The following is a 22,694-nucleotide window of genomic DNA, read 5'->3' as shown; positions in this document are numbered from 1 at the left end:
TAAATGTGGAAGTGCCCCATGCCAAGCATCACATGCCACAAGCATCCTTTCTATATCTGATACAGATCTGCTATTTCATGTCATGGACTTCACTCAGAAGGCTGCATTTTGTTTCCATTCATTCTCAATGTGAAAAAGGACGGATATGGTGTGTGCAATGCATTTTATAATCATAATATTCAGCTAATGATCAAGAAACACAGCCCTAAAGTAAATACTCAGATGGTTGCACAATCTTTAATCTGGTATTTATAACCTTCTTTCTTCCCAAACATGGCTCTAGAGACTTTGTCCTTATTTTAAATACTGTTTTACGCACATGGATGACTTTTTATTGTAGATCCTAGATAACCTTTTGGAATTGTGAGAAGAGAAAGACAGACAGAGGGCAAGAAACAGAGGCAGTAACAGAGTCAGAGAGGACTAGTAACTAAGTAGCATTGCCAGATAAAAGACAAATACACTGTCAGTATAAGTAAGTTCCAAGTGTTGTACGGGATATACTTATACTAAAAACTTCTTCATTGTTTATCTGAAATTGAAAGTTAAATGGGCAGCCTGTACTTCTATTTGCTGAATCTGTCAACCCAACGGAATTTTCCAGCTCTTCCTCTCCCAAAGCTACACTGTCATACAAGCATGGATACAGGATTAATTTTCCTGAGCCACCAATAGGTGCAATGCAAACAATTCTCTGGGAATTACAAATAGAAAAAAAGAAAACTATCCCATGGCATAAACTTTTAAATGAAAACAAGATCCACAACTCAAACCTTTGTTGGTGGCTGGTCAGGGATGCAGTTTATCCGTTCCAATTCATTCACCACTGGGCACTCTGCAGAAGCAGGGACGGTAGTTGTTGTCTCATGATCTGGGATAGCTGTCGAACTAGGATTGAGGGTAACTGTCGTCCCAGGATCTGGGGTCACTGTCGTCCCAGGATCTGGGGTCACTGTCGTCCCAGGATCTGGAATTATCCCAAAAGCAAAAATAAAGGGACCACCAGACAGATTTAACATCACAGCTATTCAATATCTCCATAGTTCTCAACATTCCAGTTACACGGACTCCACTACTGATTGGGTTCACTCTGATGTCCTTGAAATGTAAGCATCCACTTTATAAAGCCTCATTTTGTTCTTGCTGACTATGCTTATCTTTGTGTATACCTGCATCATCCCCTTCTACCACCAAGGCCCTCCTCTATCAGATAGTGCACACAAGGGCAAGGTGTTTGACTCCACCATTAGATTGGAAACTCACCCAGGTGGGAACCAAATCTACCTTCTCTAGTCCAGGGGTCAGAAAACTTTGGCCTGTGGGTCAAATCAGGTCACAGTATGGTTTTTAAATAAAGCATTGCTGGAACACAGCCACTTCCAGTTTTTTAATGTATTTTCTAGAGCTGCTTTTGAGCTATAAAGGCAGAATTAAGTAGTTAGGACAGAGACTGTACGGCCCACAAAATCTAAAGTATTAAGTATCTGGCCCTTTCCAGAAAATCTGCAGACTCTTCTTTGGTCCCTTACTTCCACCTCCAGTAGCTGGTTCACAATACGTTTACACATAGAACACATGCAGTATATGCTGTTGTCATGAATGTTGACACCCTAATCATAATAACCTCAGTTCTACTTGTTCAGCCAACAGGCAATCCCTCAACAAGGAACGCTTATGACTGATGGCATTCTTATGTAAATGTAAAGCTTCATATGACAAAATAAAGGGAGGCCACCAACCTAGAAACTGGCAGCTAGAATCTACCCCAGGACTTTGAGATTTAAAAATCAGTAAAATAAAAAAGGCATGTTTATGGCATTCTAAAATGAGGAAGTGAGATTTCTTGAAGGCACTCTACAATAACTTAATAGCAACATTAAGACAAAACAATGAGGCTTTTAATAAGTTTTCTTTTCTTTAGTGTTCCCAATCCAAAAGTGATAGATTAAAAGAACTCCATATTTGTGTCAGTTTCTACATAAGGGTTTTAGTTCCATCTTCAGAATCATAGAATTTTATGAGTTGAACAATCTTTGAGATTATTTAATGTAACTTGCCACAAAAGTAGAAAGCGCATGCCTGGAAATGAGGTAGGAGGGGCAGTTTTTCCTCTCGCCACAAGCTGCCCTTCACTGCCTGCTTCCCCTAGGGAGCTTCTCCTAGGTGATGCCCAGATAGGAAATCACAGATAACCCAGCATAATGCAGCCCTAGTTTAGAATAAAACAGTTCAATAAACTTTTAATAAATAACTCTGGTAGTTGTTACCCTTTTAAAGAACCAAACTTTGGCTTAAAATACTTTAATTGATTATATACTTATTTGACTGCCTTTCAAATAAGGGTACTGTTAATTGTTATTGTTAACAAAATTAGAATTATTCAATGAAATTGGGCAAATATATTTCCAGTGTCGATTGTGGAATCCTACACTGTGTTAATTGGGAAATAAAAGTGTCAGAATTTGGGCCTGTAACGAATATCCATGCAGCTGCCACAGTTTTAGTTAGGCATTCCCCAACACACACACAACCACCACACACACGCACACACACACATTCACAGGGATGAACATGAAAGCATCACCTCCCTGCCACTTCTGAAGTTTTTGCTCTGATAAGACAACATAGGGAAGGAGAGCACTAGAGTTCCTTGTTACCTTCTGATCCCAAAGAATCTCTAGCTGACAGAACAAATATAGGAATAGTGATGATAAATAACACAAGCAGAAGTGCGCTGAGCATAAGCTCCAAAGTAGTGAAATTTTTCCACTTCTTTCTTGCCATCTACAAAAAAAGAGACAACAATTTTAGAGTTGAGTTTAATAAATAGCCAGTAAGTTTTTTAATGGAAAATCTCAAATGTATACATGAGTGGAATGAATAATATAACAAACCCCCCGTATAACCATCATCAGAAGACATATAAAATCTAGGAGATTCTCTCTTTTTTGTGTGTTAACAGCCATTGGTGAGTATTTCTTAGATCCATTATTCCATTAGGAGTCGTGATATACTGATACCATAATTCTATCATTCTTATTCATTTATTGGATGAAACATTCCTATAGAGAGGCACTTCCCTTCATCTATTATTTGGTTCATAAAGGCACAGTTCATATAGGAAAGATAAGAGAAATGACAGCTATTAAAGCAGACACCACTGGGACTGTCAGTGTTACCCAGGACTCTGTGCAGGCTTCCTTAGTCTTCTACCAGGAAGGCACAGACCACATTTAAAGTCTTTTCCAGACACTGAGTTAACCACCATGCACAAGCTCAAATGAGGATTACGCCTCACATGCAGTCCTTTCTGGAAATCTTCCTCAGCACTTCCACTTTAGGACTCTGTCTTTTGCTAGGGACAATTCTGATGCTAGACTGAGGTGAGGCACTATCCTCCATCAGTAGCAAGTAACAAATTCCCCACCACTCACTCATGTCCTTTCCACAGTTGCCCCAGATACCACTGCGTTTAGCACCCCCCTCCTCTGACTCCACTACTGTCATTCTTCAGAAAGCTTGTCCTTTGCATTCAGCATTCTGTATTCTCTCTCAAACATTAAATAAAATATATCCATTGGTCACTTGTACTAAATTCCCATAGCATTTTTTTTAGATAGTGTTTGCTGTCTCTGGAAGGGAAAACTTGACATTTCGTGCCATCGGCTTAGCTAAGTTGTGAGAACCCCAGGGATACCCTGTCTATTAACATAGAATAGCATCATCCTATGCTGATTGCATTCTATATTCACATCATTGAGATATGGGGATGGCCAGGCCAATTTTTCCATTGTACAGATGAAAGGACTGAGGTACTGTGTGCTTTAATGACACTCACCCAGAGCTGAGGATAAGTCAATGGGAAATTAAGGGTCCTGATTTCCACTTTAGGGATTCTCCTCCTGACCGCACTGCCTGTTAGGTAAGTGCACACTCTGCCTTTCACCTTTTGTGCGAGACATATATCTATAAAACTCAATAGGGAGTGAAGCCTACAGCAAGCTATAATCAATACAAAATGCAGGAATAGAGGGAGAAATTTCTCAAAGAGCTATATAAAATTTTATATAGAAGAAGTAAAACAAATCCATTGTCAAGTTGGGTGGTGTGTTGGAATGATTTCTAAAATGGGTTTCATGATCTAATTAGCTTCTTGTATCCCCTTAAGTTATAGGTGAGTTATCGCTGTCAGTCTAAGAGCCTGCAATAGAGATTCCCTCCACTCTGTGGGCAGCTGGGTGGGGCCAGGCAGAGTCCAGGGCCAGTCTTCTGCTGAGTTGCCTCCTCTGGAAAACCAGATCTCTTTCAACTAGCTTAGTGATGCTAACATGGCTTTCTTTGTGCTCTATGAAGTGAAAAATGTTGGGAAGAGCTCCACAATGCCTCACTGGAAGCAACCTGGCGGGCGCTCTTAATGAGTATTTGTTGATTTGGGAGCAAGACTGAGCGGAAACGCCAGCACAAGATTCCTTTGTGTCATATGTGCACTGCAGTGTCCTCATTCCTCTTTCCCAAGAGGTAAGGGGAGGACGAAATGTAAAACAGCGTGCCTTCATCCCAGGAACCTCTCCAGTAACCACAGGAGTACAAGTGAAAAAGAAAGAAAAAAGAAAATTTAGATTTAAAAAATAATATAAATCAGAGGGCAGATTTTTGTTTTATTTATTTTACAAAAGGATCCATGTCAAGATTTCTTTAAATTAATCATTTTTGAAGTATGAAGGAGAGGTACATCACTTTCTCCAGGGACTTTTTTTTCAGAATATATAGCCACCTCCCTCTCCATATGACCTTGGCAACCATTGTTCAAAGAGTAATAGCCTTCACATGAGTTGTAACACTCAAAGAAAGAGTTGAAAACCATCTTTTTGTAAATAGAATATACAGTAGTAAATGCACTTTCTAGAAAACAATAGTTTTCACAGCCCCTTTATAAGCCCAACCACAGCTGAACACTGGCCCACACCCCTCTCCTCCTCTCTCTAATCTCACACTCCTAGCTCAGGGCTTGGTGGTCTCTCTGGACAGAACTGCCCCCAAAATTCCACCACAGACCTCCTTCCACAGGCTGATTATGAGCTGAGATCATCGCTGCTATGATATACCCAGCACAATGGGCCTGTCTGCTTTTCTTCTTCCATATTGTTACAGACTGTTTCATTTGGTCCATCTTTATTAGAATGTCAATGGAAGTTTGGAAAGGAAAAAAGGTAAAATCCTGTGATAAGTCTGCCATCTTGAACCCTTCAATGTAGGTTTTAAAAGTTTCCCAAATGACTTTGATATTCAATTTCCCTCCACTGCTGTTTGAGAACCACTTTGGGAATTTTGAGTTCATCAGTGGATGTAATAATACTGTACAACATTATCCTATGGAGGGGTAGGTATAAATTGAGGACAGTGAAATAAGGAAGTAAGAGACATGTGTGGGCCCTTGTGAAAGTTTTCAACCCATCGAAGCGTCCCTCTCAACACCTCTAGTATATCAATGCACCCTCTCTAATCCCAGCTCATTTTTAACCAAGGATAAGTTTTCCTAAGGCTTTTTCCCCAAAGGTGTGTCTACTTCCTTAGGTTTATAACACCCCTTTTCTCCCTCAAATTGTGAGCTCCCAGGGTATGAGAATTATGTCTGCTTCTTCCTCTTTATTGCCTTTCTAAGTACCTGTTGGCAGAATCTGCATAATCAACACATATTGACCAATAACATTTTACACCCTGGTTGAATATTTGAAAAATACCCAAATATTTCCTAATTATAGTATATCATAAATGTGTTTTAGAGGATAAAACAATGGTACCTTCCTTAAGTGAACATAAAGCCCAATCCTGTTATTTCCTTCCACACAATCAAAGCAATGTATGGTAGAAAGAGTATTCTTTCTTGTGAAGCAGAAGACCTGAATTTTATTCCCCATTCTGAAAACAACTAGCCAGATGACCTTGGGAAGTTTACTTAAGCTTTCCAATTCTCAGTTTCCTCACTTACAAATTAAAGAGATCAAACTAGAAGATCTATAAAATTCATGCCAGCTTTTAATATGTCATTTTGGAGTGAGTCACACAAATTTCTTGCTTCTTTACTCCTCCCTTTCACAAAAGATGCCTGTGCTAAACATTTTATTAGTATTTATGTGCTTCATCATATCTCTGAGTTCTTCTGCTCGGAACAAGAGCACGCTAAATTGAGCTGGGTTCCCAGCCCCGCCATTTTTTGCTGTGGTAGCCAAATGAATTTACTTCACATTCTTGAGCCTCAGTTTTCTTATCTAAAATGAAACTAATGATATCTATTAATAATAATAATTATCATCTTCTTCCTGTGAGAATCAAATAAAAGTACTTTCAATATTAAAGGATAAAATGGTGCTGGGTAAACTGGACAGCCACATGTAAAAGAATGAAAATTGACGATTCTTTTTCACCATTCACAAAAATTAACTCAAAATGGATCAAAGACCTAAAGATTAGACCTGAAACAATAAGTCTTCTAGAAGAGAATATAGGCAGTACACTCTTTGACATCAGTTTCAAAAGAATCTTCTCGGACACCATAACTCCTCAGATGAGGGAAACAATAGAAAGAATAAACAAATGGAACTTTATCAGACTAAAGAGCTTCTTCAAGTCAAGGGAAAACAGGATTGAAACAAAAAAAACAATCCACCAGTTGGGAAAAAATATTTACAAGTTATTTATCCGGCAAAGGGTTAATCTCCATAATACATAAAGAACTCACACAGCTCGACAACAAAAAATCAAACAATCCGATCAAAAAATGGGCAGGAGACATGAACAGACATTTCTCCAAAGAAGATATACGGATGGCCAATAGACATATGAAAAGATGCTCATCATCACTAATCATCAGGGAAATGCAAATCAAAACTACACTAAGATATCACCTTATACCTGTTAGAGTGGCAAAAATATCCAAAACAAAAAGTGACAAATGTTGGAGAGGTTGTGGAGAAAAAGGAACCCTCATACACTGCTGGTGGGAATGCAAACTGGTGCAGCCATTATGGAAAACAGTACGGAGATTTCTCAAAAAATTAAAAATAGAAATGCCCTATGACCCAGCCATCCGACTACTGGGTATATATCCAAAGAACTTGAAATCCCCAATTCCAAAAGTCCTATGCACCCCTATGTTCATTGCAGCATTATTTACAATAGCCAAGACATGGAAGCAACCTAAGTGCCCATCAACTGATGACTGGATAAAGAAGATATGGTATATATATAATGGAATACTACTCAGCCATAGAAAAAGACAAAATCGTCCCATTCACAACAACATGGATGGACCTTGAAGGTATTATGCTAAGTGAAATAAGCCAGATAGAGAAAGACGAACTCTGTATGACTCCACTCACAGGTGGAAGTTAAACACAGAGACAAAGTGAACTGATTGGTTGTCACCAGGGGAAAGGGGGGTTGGGGGGAGGGCTCAAAGGGTGAAGTGGTGCACCTACAACATGACTAATAATGTACAACTGAAATTTCACAAGGTTGTAAACTACCATAATATTAATAAAAAGTTAAAAAAATACAGGACAAATGCCAACTTTTGCAGACTGCAAAAAAAAAAATATTAAAGGATAACATATCATGATATTATTATTTACCATAGAGAGGATAGTTCATGGATCCTGGGTAAGAAACAGCACATCCCTAAGAAATCTATCAATCTCACTGTCCATGAGCTTGGCACTGCACTTCACTCAGTGTTGTGAAGTGGCAATTGCACACGCCTGCCCACTGCCCTTGTGAACTTGTTCTGATACAACTTCTTATCCGCTAAGGGCTCTATGGCCCCATGTGTCAGGTGACTCACTCGTTATCTGAGACAAAAGTGCAGAAAACTGGGAAGAAACAGGAGGAGCCATGAGCTGCAGTCTTCCCCATACAAGGGCCACTTTCTCCACCAACCCACCCGCTGCTCCTCTCCCGGGCTGCCTTGTAAATCACACTATCTTTACTCAAAAAGCACATCCCTCACTTCTTCCCTTAGGCCTTCATTCAAACCTCCTCAGCCTGGGAACCTTAAATCCTGAGCTCATCCTTAATGTTTGCTATTTCTCTGCAGCCTCATTCTCCACCCAATCAATGTGTCCTCACACAGCCTCCACATTCTCCTCAGACAAAAGCAGCCTTCCTCAGTCCTTTGCCCAAACATTAAATGCCAAGAGTATTTTCTTCTCATACACTGATGAGAAATTGCTGTTTGTCAATGTAATGTCCTCTTACTATGCAAAAGGAAATGGGGCTGTACCTTTCTCTGCAAGAATTTCCTTGTTTTTTCTAAAACAAATTACCCAACTCTAATCTTTCTTACCTGTCCTGTCCCCAGTACATCACATTCCCAAAGGCTTTATGAGATATCCCATAATATTAATCTTGCATGTAAAATCCCATATAATTAATAACTTTTCATTCCTGGTATAAGTAAATTAACTAATGACGTAAAGAGTGGACTCACGTTCACTGGCAAGCAGAGGAGTTATCAGAATGCCTATTGAAGTGACCATGCCTCCTTTCCCTTGGTGGTTGCTAATAGCTGTGAGATGGGAGATTGTTCTTTATACTAATATTTATAATTTTTCCAAATGTTTATTAGCACACTGTGTTAGACAGTAGTAAGAAATAGGCACCCACACATTGCTAGTCAAACTGTAAACACCATACGCTCAATTAAGATTTGACAAAAACTATTAAAGTTACTTACACCCATAATCTGGAATTCCATTTACAGAAATTTAGCCCATAAATATACTTGCACGTGTGGGAAGCAAATATATGTACAGATAAAGGTTTTTCATTGTAGCACGACATACAACAGAAAAAGACTGAGACTAATGTGGATATCCATAGAGAGAGAACTGAGTAAAATGTGAAATAAAATAAAATTCAATATTATCCAAAATCATATGGTAGTTTTGAAAAACAGAAAAAAGCCCACAAATTCTTTGATACTTCTCCTTTCAAGAGGTGGAGCCAAGCCCCCATCCCTCACCCCTTGAGAGTGAGCTGGTTTAGTGACTCACTTCGAACAAATGGAATACAGCAGAGGCGATGGTGTGTGACTCCCAAGACCAGGTGAGGAAGGCATTACAGCTTCTTCCTTCCATGGTCTATTGGATCACTTCCTTATTCTTTTTCTTGGATCATGTCTTGGAGAAGCCAGCTGCTATGTCGTAATGACACTCAAGCAGGCCTATGGAAATGTCCAATAGCCAGGAAGGAACTGAGGTCTTTTGCCAACAGCCATGTGAGTGAGGCATCTCAGAAGCAGATCCTCCAGCCCAAGGCAAGCCTTCACTCGACTGCAGTTCCAGGCAACATCTTGGCTGAAATCTCCTGAGAGAGAGACCTTGAACCAGAACCACCCAGCTAAGCTGCTCTCACATTCCTTACCCATAGAAACTGTGAGACCATAAATGTGTATTGTTTCAAGCTGTTAAATTTGGGGGTAAATTGTTACACAGCAATAGGTAATTAATACACATTGGTAAATATGACTCTTAAATAAAATATCATTTGCATTTTCAAAAAATCTGTTTGCCTCTTATCAGAAGTCCTTTCACATCATACATTAAAATATGGTTACCTGGTCTGTGGAATAATAATAATTACTTTCTAGCTATAGAAGAGAAACATTTCCTTAAACCTTAAGAAAAAAAAAACCCTAATCAGCATCATCTGATTGACCTTACTTACTGAATTACGAAGATCTTGATAGTGAAAGCTACACTCTCAATCAGGAATGCAATTTAGGAAAACTCAAGATCAAGAAAAATGGCAGAAGGCAAATAGAATAGGAAATAATTTAAATAGCTTTAACTGCATTTAAAAGAAAAAATGTTTTAAGAAACTGCTACTTGGCAGTTGTCATCAATCCTTGAATATTCTATTTCATATGACAAACAAAAACTGTGCAATTTTAATGATAATGATAATAATAGCTAATAATGATTGAGCAAATGTGCTAAAAGGTTTACATAATTTGTCACATGCAATCTTCATAATGACCCCAAGATAGTTACTGCTACTAGCCCCACTTTCAGACGAGGAAATCAAGCTTCAGCAAGGTCAAATAACCTGCCTGATCTCACACAGCTGATAAGGAGCAAAGCAACAATTTGAACACCTGCCCTTTGGACTCCACAGCCAGAACTTTTACTCACTACTCTATATTCTACGCTATAATGCCCCATATTGTACACTACTTTACGCTTTTTGTGAGATTAAGGTTTTATCAAATAGTATCTAGGTCATTAACCAAGTACTTAGAATGTGCATGGCACTAGGAGAAGTGCTTACATGCCTTATTTCATTTCGTCCTCACAACCACCCTACAAGCAGGGACTGCTATTATTCCCATTTTACAAATAACCTAACGGAGCCTGACAGAGGCTGGGTTGCCCAAGGTCCAGACCTCAGAGCCAGGCTTCAAGCCAGGCAATCTGAATCCAAAGCCACCTTCCACAAAGTGACGCAAAGGCATGAATAATCAAGGTTTCTAAACTAAGAGGAGGTAGAATATGTGGGAGATGCCTGTGTCCTTCCAAAGACAACCATGGGGTTAGAAGGCTTATGGGAATAAAAGGAAACAACCCAGCAACATTTCAGTCTCCATGGCACCTGGAGGATTTTAGAGTGGTTTCTAAGCACCTGTAGTAGTTAATTGACTTCCAGTTTGTGGTCCACGGCACTGTTTTAAAGTCTTCATGAGACCAAGCAGAAGGAGCTGTGGATGCACTTTCTTCTCAGGTTTATTCATCATCTATTTATCAATGCTGTGTCTCTGGAGGAACAGGACTGCAGATCTGATTTTTCACTCATTAATTATTTATGAAACTCCTACGATATGCCAAGCATTCTTTCAGGAGCTGGTTACACAACAAACAAAACAGATAAAAACTCCTGTCCTCATGGGACTTACATTCCCGTGTGTAGGAAAAAGAGACAATAAACCAACTAAACAAATATACAGCAGGTTAGACTGTGATAAGAGCTATGGAGAAAGGAGACGACGAATGTGGAGGTAAGGGGTTGCAATTTCAATTAGCCTGGTTAGGAAAAATATTATTATCATACATAAATTGTACAGACTCCAACAGTAATTTTTTCCTCTTAAATTAAAATGATTATATGAATAACTTCCAATGCTCATTTTCCTGATACTGTTATAATTATTTAGGGAAGTAGATAGACAAACCATGTGGGTGCCCAAATTATTGAAATGGCTATCTAAACTAATTTGGAAAAACTGGATAATCAAACTTTCATCTTTTCCGAATTATAGCCAGCATCTGATTTGCATATGGCAAACTAACCCTTTCTTTTAAAAATCCTTTGATAACACAGGCAAGAAATTGAGTGGAAAAGAGAGAGTTAGTTTTACAGAGACTGAGACTAACTTGCAAAGAGGACCCCAGCGAGCCGTCGATGTTCCTCAAAAGTCCTGGGCAAATTTACCAGGTTGGTCCGTTGTCTCCCAGCTACTTAGAGAATGGGAAGGAAAAGAATGGCTAATGGCCTTTTTTTCCCAAGTCTGGTCCCATCCAAAGTACAGAGATCTAAAAGCCAGCTCTTACCCTACTCAGCTGTGTGACCTTGGAAAACCTGCTTAACCGCTCTGAGCTTGTTTCCCCCCCGAACCACACGGAGATCATCTCTGGAAGACACCTATGACCTACTGTGACCCTAGCACCAGAGCATGAAAGGCTTATCTTCCTCATCACATTCCACAGTTATCACCTGAACCAATTTTAAGCGGGAAATTTCTTCTTCTAAGTCCATCTACTCCCTAGCATTCCATGCTTACAGGGCAGTTTGTAAAGTAACTTGATTAGCTCCTTGAAACTCACTTGTAAGGGAATGCTTGATAATAAAAAATCATCGGCATCTTGCATAAGCATGAATGAAATAGTGATGAGCTATCTTAAAACCGGGGTAGACTGTCCTTGAACTTCATTGGGTTCCTGATAGCACTTGCTTGCGCCGTACCCAGCACAATAAACCGACGCCCTGCTCCCTCACTATCCCACCCGCCCACCACACAAACTTTCACTGTTTCACACAGCGACACTGGGGCCATAGACAGTTTTGAGAGCAGGAGGTCCCTTTAGCACACGAAAGCCACTGTCCAGACATATATCAGGAACCCACTGGCAACCTTTTCTAGAGAGACCCAAGAGATGGATCCTGGCCTCCCTCTCTTTCCCGTTGTAGCTCTTCTTTCCCACCTCAGAGGCCAGTCAGAAAAGAAACGCCCACACGTGTCTAGCTGGACCCTGGCAATCGTGAGGACCCACCCCTTTTTGATTTTAGGTTTTACTAGAAAGGAGCCAGCAACAATCCTTTTCCTTCCCCCTTCCCCTCGGCACTTCCATTCTGTCCACACATGACTGCCAGTCCAGATACTGGGTCTTTCCCTCCATAAACCCCTTCCAGACTCCACGTAAGTCTCTCACACTCCCCACTGCACACTGACACCTGCACACATGCCAATGCTTCACACACCCTTAGACTCTTCCCTATAATAATTCATAGATTTCTCAGTTTCCTGACTGCGATGGGTTCTCTAATTAGCACTTCGCAGTCCCAACTCCACACCCTTTTAGAAGGAATGTCTCAAAATGCTCTAGTTTAACTTGAAATTCTAACTCCTTTCCTTCATCTCCCCCACCCCATCTCCCAAGGCAGAATTTCTACTGGCCACCTCACCCAGAATACTAAGTCATTCATCACACCACACTGAGAAACGCAAACACACAGGTTTACCCACAGTAGGGCTTGTAGATTCAGGCTCCGTCCAGAAGAACGCGCGCACACACACAGACACATACACCAAGAAGAAAGATAAATGAATTGAATTTTGTTTTACGTGTGTGTATGTGTATAATTTCATGGTTTGCTGTGGATGTTGACTTTTGTCTGTATTTAACAAAATAACAAGGGTATTTTGACTAAAGAGGATGAGCACAAGTCCATGCACACTTGCATGCACACATGTACGTATAGCTGTAAGTGAGCGCACAGTTTACAAACGTACCTCCCTTCCTCAGTGGCGGCGGCTGCTCCCGCTCTCTCTGAAGGATGGCCTGGCAATAAAAGCAGGGGAGCACAGTCCACAGAAAGCAGTCACAGCCCTAGTAACTGGTTACTGTGTCAGTGTTAATGGATTGCAAATGCAAATCACTGCCCAGTTTTCATTCTCAGGATCAGATTTGCTGGTTAATTAGTAATCATTGTCTTCCTTTGAGGAGAACATCCCCGAGACCCTGGAGCAAGAAGCGACCACCCTGACCCCTTGTAAAGTCTCCAGGGCTGAAGGTTTATTCAGCAATGAGGACACTCAAAGGGCCTGTGAAAAAACAGAGACTGACTCAATGTGTACACAATAAAGTGCAGAAAATAAACAACCCCTTATCCCAGAAGAGACCTCTCTCTGCCAGCAACCTCTAATCACTTAGGAACCCGTTGACATTTAGTAGCGCAATCTGCTGATTTGAGTTTGAAGGAAATAGTTTTGAAAATGTTTTCAAAATAGTTTTCTTCTTTTCTTCCCTCCAGAAGAGGTGTCCTTAAGCTTTTTTGTGCTATGAAGGCCCTTTGGCAGTTTGATGCCTGCTGTGGACCTCTTTTAGAATTACATTTTAAATGCATGAGATAAAATATTTAAGGATACAAAGGAAACCAATACCACTGAATTATAGTTACCAGAATATTTGTTTAATTGAGATATAGTAATGCATGTGCTTCTTTAATAATATGTTAACTAAGAAAACCAGTGGCAAGTCTAATAGCCATTGCAATTTCAAAATACTGTGAACAGTATTTTGAGATTATCTTCAAAATATGAGATAAAAGTAACTGTAACATCTCTTGGAACCAAAGTCTTTGGACCTGCTAACACTACTGCGGTTTGTGGCCTAACTTGATAATGAAAAGACATGTTAAATTTCAGTCAGATTTTAGCAAGGAAAAAAATACCTAAATATTTCCCCCTTCCAAGTTCACCTGCTCTCTGAGTTACATCCACAGGTCCCAGTGCAGACCTCTGCTCATGGCTAGGCAGACTCTCTCTGAGGCTGGGCGCTGTCCTCACCTGTGACCCCTCCAGATGACCCCAGTGATCTGTGAACTGCTGTTGCCCAAGGAAATAAGAACCGAAATTGAGGACAAGCGTTTAGAAGATTTTATTGCAACTAGACAGTAATTTTATGTCCATTAACTCTCATAATTAACAAACAGAGCTTGTATTTTTATATATCTAGCTCTTAATTTTATTTTTCTAGTAATTTATTTTCATTTTAAACTTACAAAAGCCTCTGTGACATATTAGAAATTAAAAAAACAAAAACAACGTCTGCTCTTTAGCACAGAGTTTAAAAAGCCCTGCTCAACACTGTTACTGCCAGACATTTGCTTTTATGAGCCAGTGAAAATTCAGGAAAAATGTAGGCCCAGGGACCACTGCATATGTCCCCTGGAAAAACCAAACAATAGCCACCATCTATTATCACTGTCATTCCATAGTGGATGTAGACTCTCAAAAGAGAATCAATTTATCTTTTTGAAAAGTTCACTTCCTTGTCCTTATTTTTCTCGTTTTACCACCGGTGACCACCAGTGAAATGTCTCAGGAGCCATCAGAGTCTGCAGACCAGATATTGGGAACCAGTGATCTACTGCATTTCTTTGGCATCATGAAGTCAAAGAATTCAGAGCTAAAAGAGGAAGGAAAGGAAAACTGGCGTGCATGGAGGCCTGTGGGCACCAAGGCCTTCCGCTTACATGACCTCCCTCAGAGCCACAGCGGCCCAGCAGCAGCAGAGGTTTGAACGGCAGTCTGAATGCTCACCCACTGAGCGTCAGGGCAGGTGAACTGTTTGCTATTGCCCCTAAAGAGCTTTAAGGATCACCAAATATGGCCCACTCATTTTACAGATGCGGAAGCTCGGCCCAGGGATTTTGTGAGGTTCGCGTAGGGTAGTGACTAAAAGCCCAGGTCTGATTACCAGCTGGGGAAGCACAGCCAAGCAGGCCTCTGTTTCCTTAACTCAAACAAAGATAAAACTGTTACCTATCCAATCAAATTATAAAGGTTGAACAATATAATACAAGTAAAAGACTTGGTGTCACACAATAACTGCTTGATAAATGCCAGTTACAATTATTGTGATTATCATGCACCTGCCACATCTGTGACTGAAGTCCAGACTCCAGACTCCCGACCAAGGCGCCTTTAACTGTGCCAATATCTCCTTCTCTCCTAAATTAGGGTCCTCATTAACGTTTAGAAAAGAAAAACGATTGACCACCTACTTTGACCAGGCCCCATACTACATATTGACATCTATGACGTAGCCTGACTGTGGCAATTGAAAAATTTAGCCCCTGGATTAAAAAAGGAGATGATTCAGGTGAGACCGAGGTGCAAGGACGGTGAGGCCCAGAATGGTTTGCTGTTCGGTGCCTTACCTGGGCCTGATGTCAGGAAAACATCTGTTTGGGAGCCGTGGAGACCACACAAATATGAGAAGAAGTAACATGATGACAAGACCTCCTCCCCATTCCCCAGACACCGCCCTTCCCCAGACCTGCACAACCCATGGCCGGATCAGGCATCAGGTCCCGGGCTGCCTCTCTTCTTCCAACTCCCAAAACCACAACAATAACCACTTGCTAACGCCAAGTCAATTCAACCTCTAGTTACTATACGTGCACTATAAACAAGGTGCTATCAGAATAGAAATAACAGCAACATTTCTGCAATGCTTACTATCGCCTATGCGTTATGTTAAATGATTCACAGGCATAATTTCATTTCCTCCACATAACTACACTATGAGGGAAATATTTATCCCAGTGTTACAGATGAGAAGTCTGAGGCGCAAAGAGCAACTTGCCCAAGGTTATGTAATTAATAAGAGGTGAAACCAGAATGCGAAGCCAGGGAGTCTGATCTAGCCTTTACTCAAACACAAATATGAGTGACACTCCAAAATCTCACAGCCAGGAGAATGTATGAAGTTAAATGGTTATGATACAAAAGAGAAAGCACTAACAAATGTTACTGGAAACAGAACACACACAAGTGGGTGTAACAGGAAAGAAACCAAAGGCGTAGATAGATGGGAGTGGAAGGAAAGGAGAGAAGGAGAGACATTTGGGGGCAGGGATCAGCATCAGCAAGGCACAGAGGTAAGAAAGAACAGGACCTGATCTGGAAACTGCAGCAAAAAGATACAGACAGGGAAGACACTTGTGGGAAATTCAGGAATACTGTGGGAAAAGCACGCTGGAGCCACATCGTGTATCGTGTTAGCAAGAAGACTTCCACCGGAAACAGGGACCCATCACAGGTAAGGCACTGCCCAGAGCTGTCATAAGCATGAAATAGATAGCTCTCTGCCTAGCACTGAAAATGCTGGATTATCTGTCACTTTAGTCTTCATTCCGAACATTACTTCTCATACCTCCAAACAGAACAAGTACATATCCTTAGGGAACTCTGGAATCTGTGCAAACTGCCTATCCGTCAGTAACATAAAAGTATGGAAGTCTTCCACCCTGAGACCCTCCATGGGCATCCCCTAAAGACCAACAGTGAATCACATTGTCTAATGAGTGAGGATACTCTCCCTGTGCCAACCTTCCCTAAACAACACTGATTCAACCTTCTGTTCTAAAGCCTAAAATAGTCATGGTCTATTCTTCAGGATAAATTTCAAACTCTCTTTCTTTCTTTATGGCCCTCTTTATCATTCTTGACTCTACTATTCCAATGTTTTTTCACTGTTCACCAGTCAACTTGGCTCATTGCTGCTTCTGCATATTTGCTTAAGGGCAGCCCTCCACCAGAAGTGTCTATGTTCTCTGTTTCCCTATGTGAACTCCTTTCCTATTGCAAAGCCAAATTCACTTTGTCGTGAAGTTTCTCCAAACGCTCAATTCATGTTGATGTTTCCTCTTTCCTGAACTACTGGAGTAATAGTACATTCAAGAATACGTTGTTCTATTTCACAGGTGTACATAGCCCAAAGTGCTCAGAGGAATGCGGGCCCTTCATCAAGTCCCTGCTGACTAGTTCCTTCACAGTCTCCATCAAAGCCAGACCCACCGGAGAAGCTTATTCTGACCACCGAGCTTAGAAGGGACAGCTGAGCACCAGTGTGTGTTCTCCATGCTACTAGCATTGAACATGTGTTAAGAGATTCTCCCTTCCTGAAATAAAATCTTTATACAAATAAGATACTCATCTGTCTAGATTTTACCAGCAGTACACTATGGATAGATCAGATGACTAAAAGTATCCCTAACAGTCTATTCATCTGAAACAGTTGAATAGAACATTGAAATCAAGATAAATCATAAATCATTGCTTGGAGTTAAATCTTCAGATGGTGGTTTAATGGTGAAGGGAGTTTAATGGCGAATGGGAGGGACCCACAGGGTTTCAGAGAAAGGGCATGGGATTTGGAATCAAACCAGCCTGGGCTTGAATATCAGATTCTCTACTTACTTGCTACAGACCTTGGGCAGTCATTTAAATTTTTTGAAACTCAGTTGCCTTCTCTGTAAATGAGGAGTGATAATACGCATGACATCATATTATTTTGAGCCTAAGCTGAAATAATAAGTACCTGACATCCAATGTCAGCTTCCTAGTCCATCCTTAACTCATGTTTCCTGAAAATAAAGTCAAATAAAATACAGCAAGCAGTATCATTAGCTTAAATTCTGTTAAGAATTCCTCCTCCATTTCATCAACCCCAAGGAACAGCCTCACTAGATTGGGCTGGAGGAGGTGGTCTCTTCCACACACGAACCACTGATCGACAAGCAGAGAGCATCCGGGCCCCCCACACTGAACCGATTCCACAGGCCATTGGAGGAAAGCCAGGCCTAGCTCATTAGTTTGTTCTACACTCTCTCTTCCTCTCTCTTCCTCTGTCCCTCTCCACCCTCTTTCTCTCCCTCTCTCTTTCTCACACACACACACACTACATCACAGCACACTACTCATACTCACAAGCACATGCCGTCTACACCCCTTCCTGTCACAAATCATCTCTCAGAGTCTCCATAGCTTGTAAAGTTTAAATTGTACCTCTTTGCTTTTCTTGCAGCCGAGTTGATTTTCCTTCCTTTGCCCCAAATGTAAGCTCTTCACATCAGAGGCTACCTGGAAAGGGAGAAATGGTGTTCTTTGGGGTAAGAATAATTTCTCTGCCCAGAAATGCTCAGAGGAAGGTGAGAGTAGAAGCGACTTATACTGAGCATTACAGCATTTCCTTTCCTTGTGAAATATCTATTATTCTGCGTTTTACACTGCTTTCCACCCATTCCTATCTCTTACTCCCACAGTCAGGTACGTGTGCACACAGGTGTGAGTCCAAGGACAGAGTTACTAGGAATAATACATACCTAGTATTCATGTTAGTTATAAAACTTTGCATTTGTATAACACCTTGCAGTTTTCAGAGCACTACAATTTATATTATCTCTTTAATCACAACAACCCTATGAGATAGGGCACATTTTTTTTTATTTAATTTGTCTGTTTTTTGTGTTGGGAAGATTGGCCCTGAGCTAACATCTGTTGCCAATCTTCCTCTTTTTGCTTGAGGAAGATTGTAGCTGAGCTAACATTTTGTGCCAATCTTCCTCTATTTTATGTGGGATGCCGCCACAGTGTGGCTTGAGGAGCAGTGCCTGGTCCACGCCCAGGATCCACACCTGGGAACCCTGGGCTGCCGAAGTGGAGCATGCGAACTTAAATACTACGTGACCAGGCCAGCCCCTGGGGCAGATATTTTTAATCTCCATGTATAAATGAGGAAGCAGAAACTAAAGAAAACGACTTGTTAAAGGCCACTCAAATAACGGCAGGGTTGAACTTGCACTAACTTAATTGCAATCTAGTAATCCAATGTTCATAAAGTCTGAAGCCAGAAAATTGCTTTTGCAGACTAGATACTTGTTCATTCATTAAAAATTTTCAAAGTTCACTCTCCACCATGTCTCCCAAAGTGGGAATCCTCAGATCCTATCAGTTACCAAATTCTACCATCCTTACCTCACAGATGGCTACTTCTCTTTAAGCCCAAATCACAAACTAGAGATTCCTATCATCTCTTCCTTGGCTCCCCTCCCTTCACCCAGAGAGCACCTGCCCACCCCTAACCCACTGGTCACTGCGGATTGGACCAGCACTGGACAGTTGACCCAATCTGGTCCAGTTGGATCCTCCCTCCCAGAAATTACGATTTGAGACACAGAGTCTAAATCATATTGCATTGGGCCTGTGAGATCATGTCATGTTATTGAGAGGCAGAAATTACAGAGTTTTACTGAAAATACTTGTTTACTCAAAAGAGAATGGAATAGACATGTAGAAAGTAGCAGAAATAAGAGATCATTCAAACCCAAAGAAGGAAAATCAGAGAGCCTGGCTACCAGTATTTTTCCTTTTTCTGTGAAGGCCAACATACAAGTGAATTTCATGTGATTCTCCCGCTTCTTCAACAAAATACTACCTCTACTATTACTACCGTCACCACTTCTACTGCTAACCACCACCGCGACCACCACCATCATCATCATCATCATCATCTTCATCACCCTTTCTTCCAGCCAGTTTCTGTGAGTCTCTCTGCCTGGCAACCAAATAGTTCCTGCCTGCCCCACTCTGACAGGTTCTCATTATCTCCCTTTGTCCAGTGTAAATATATTCACCAAAAATCTCTAACCACCCCAGTGGAAGCTACAGGCAACACATATTATCCTCCTATTGTCTGTGCTTTGCTGGCTTTTACAACCACTGGCAATGGTAGGACCTTCAAATCCCCACGAAGTCTCTCTGAATCACTTGGCATCCCCATATAATTGTATTTTTTTAGATCAGGACACACATAACCTAGGGGTATGTGGTGACATACCAAGAGGCGCATAACACATGCTCTTGGAAGTTCGACTTTAATCAAAGACCACTGGAGAAGAATAAGTAACTCGAATTAATGTTTTGAATTATGAGAAGTGTGGCAGTATAATATGCAAATTTACATGATTTATTTCATATTTTTCAACATAAAACAGAATTTTACAGAAATTTTCCCTTGTGATGAGCCCCTGGTAAGTACGCTTCCCCCTAGACCCACGCCCCAGGGGAAAAAAATATAAAACGAATGCCATAGAAAATGTCTTAAAGGCACCAGCAATGTCTTATAGCCATGCACAGGCTCTATCTATCATTGCCCTCTGCTCTGGCTCAGCCTCTCTCCCCTACATACTCCCCTCTCTGTTCTGCTCTCTGGGAACCACCATGCTTGCACTATCTCCCCAGTCTCTGCCAGACAGAGGATCCTCAAAGTGTCAGTGTTGCACAGTGTTCTCTGACTGTTCTATGTTAGAGAGAAACAGAACAGGGCTGACTATCATCCAATGTCTTACAGCTTTATCAGCTTTTACTTAAAACCTTGTCTTCTTTAATTCATATTAGTGAGCAAAATGAAGCCTAAAAATGGGTCCAAAGCTCCCTCTAACAGAATTCCTACTCACAGGTCCCTGCTGAGGGAAATGATCTTATATATGTCCCTAATCACAAGATTCCATGTTGATATCAAAGCTGACTGGACAAGGGATGGTCATCTCACCCAAAGACAGGCAATCTTTCAATTGGCTGGCATCTTAAGAAGTAGCTTGCTGTGTGATCACTAGACAACTTGGATTCTCTTTCTGAATGTAAAACACAGAAAGAACTAGTAGCAAGATCAATTAGTAACAGGAGCAAAATTTAAAAATAGAGAAACAGAAGTAAAAGCTGTGTAAGACCATCTTCAACCTCATCTCCCATACCAGTACCACTCTGCCCACATCCTTCTGACAATCATGAGTAGACAAAATACGCTTTAAAATGCAGGAAGCAGAGACATCCTTCCTGTTGTTTCATCTATTGCACTTCCTGTTTTCTGCCTCTTCATGACAAGTAAACCTAGACAGAGTGCAGGCTGACCTTCTCTCCATTCCACTTCCATGCCTTAATGGGCAAATAGATTTAGGGCCCTTCTTACAGGCAAGTTATCAGTTAGTAATAGCACTCAGTTTCCAGTAATAGTGGCCCAAGACATGCAGAGATTACCTTCCCCACATAATGAGAAGCCTGGAGCAGACTAGTTGTTGGTGTGGTTTCAAGTACTCAAAACTTTCAGGATGAGAGCTTTGAGATTCTCTTAGCTTTTCCCTCATAGTTGGAGCTCCAGCCATAACATCCAAGCTCAGGCATAGAAAGAAGAAAAGGCAACAAGAACTTTCTAGGAAATCCCACCCAGTAACTTCTTCTTGTGTCTCATTGGCCACTCCTATCTGAAAGAAAAACGGGTAATGCAGTTTATTTTTAATTAGGAATATTGACATACCCAATAACACAGGGGTTCTGTTGGTAATGAAAAGGAGAGAATTAATATTGTATAGACAATTAGCAATATCTACCATGAACAGAATGGCAAGTAGAATGTGTGGACTCTGCCTAGGTCTACATTCTCCAACCTAACTTGTACCAGAGCTCTGCCTTGGGAGCCTTTGGGCATTAGTCTAGCTTCTAATAATGTAATACAAACCCTACACCCCATTTCACTGTTGTTCTTCCCATATAATAGGAGTGATTAGCAGGGCTGGATTTGGTAATTTCTGGGACTCCTGGCTATATGTCACCTAAAAGCATCAATATCCTTCTTCAGTTTCTAACAGTCTGAGTCTTGTTTATGGTGGAGCATTCAAGTGAATGACAATTAACTCCTGCTGCTAAGAAGACAACATGGATTCTGAATAGAGTTCCAGTACTCAAGCAATGTTCCAGACTCTGTGAGGCGTGGTTATTGCTAGGATCCTGGGAAATCGCTTGCTCCCTTATATCCCAGGGCTTCTCAATTGGTGGAGTGCATCGAAATCACTTGAATGGCTTGTTGAAACCGATTGTTAGGCTCCACCTTCAGAGATTTTGATTCGACAGTTCCAAATGGGGCCCAAGAATTTGCATTTCTAGCAAGTTTTCTGCTGATGCTCATCTCCCTGGTCTGGCGTAGCTTATAATAAACTCTCATTACTGGAGATCACTTGAATGAATCTTTACTCCTTGCAGCCAAAAAAGCCTACTCACACCTTTCGGATTCAGACAGAAGTCCATAGGAGTAGATAAAGGACAAGGCCTCATGACAAACACCTCGTCCCTCAGAACTTTGCCTACACCTTGGTGCCTTCAGTTTTGTTATTGGGTGAGGCTTCACCACCTAATTCTTTCTTCCCTTAGGATGAGTGCTTCCCTGAATGGCTACACAGTGAGTAGTAAGACACTTTCAGCCTTTAATCCTCAGTGCAGATGTTTGAATTCCAGGAGCTAATTCAGCTAGATTTAAGCAGAGCCTGCACACCACATTCATAAGAAAGCAAAGTTGATCACATCATTATCTTGGGTTTAAAGCAAATGGCCAAATAAATGAACAAGAATCTAGTTATGTCATATACCATAAGGAGCAGAGACTGAATAATACATAATCCTTGCTTTTGAATAACTCAGTAATTGAGGATACGCACATGTAAACAATGACATATTTTAATAGATATTGAAAGTGCTACAATGGTGACATGAACAAAGTGTGATGGAAGCAAAGGAGACGTAG

The 22,694-nt window shown here is 40.9% G+C and overlaps 1 protein-coding gene across 3 annotated transcripts in view; it reads right to left on the bottom strand.

The window, feature by feature from the left end:
- MGAM (maltase-glucoamylase) overlaps positions 1-18,220 on the bottom strand; it is an 87,417-nt gene extending 69,197 nt beyond the window's left edge. The window contains exons 1-5 of one of the 3 annotated variants that reach the window (XM_046668864.1): positions 18,128-18,220; positions 14,032-14,158; positions 13,064-13,375; positions 2,658-2,784; positions 774-967 (exon numbers count right to left, since the gene is read on the bottom strand). In XM_046668864.1, coding sequence (XP_046524820.1) covers positions 774-967; positions 2,658-2,784 — 321 coding nt within the window. In that variant the 5' untranslated portion in view covers positions 13,064-13,375; positions 14,032-14,158; positions 18,128-18,220. Of the gene's footprint in view, positions 1-773; positions 968-2,657; positions 2,785-13,063; positions 13,376-14,031; positions 14,159-18,127 lie in introns of those variants that run through there. The other 2 variants (XM_046668863.1, XM_046668861.1) reach the window with 2 other exon arrangements.
- Between the last annotated feature and the right edge of the window lie 4,474 nt (positions 18,221-22,694).

This window comes from Equus quagga, chromosome 8 (genome assembly GCF_021613505.1).
Source record: "Equus quagga isolate Etosha38 chromosome 8, UCLA_HA_Equagga_1.0, whole genome shotgun sequence".
NCBI lineage: Eukaryota > Metazoa > Chordata > Mammalia > Perissodactyla > Equidae > Equus > Equus quagga.
This window is presented reverse-complemented; position numbering and strand designations above follow the sequence as displayed.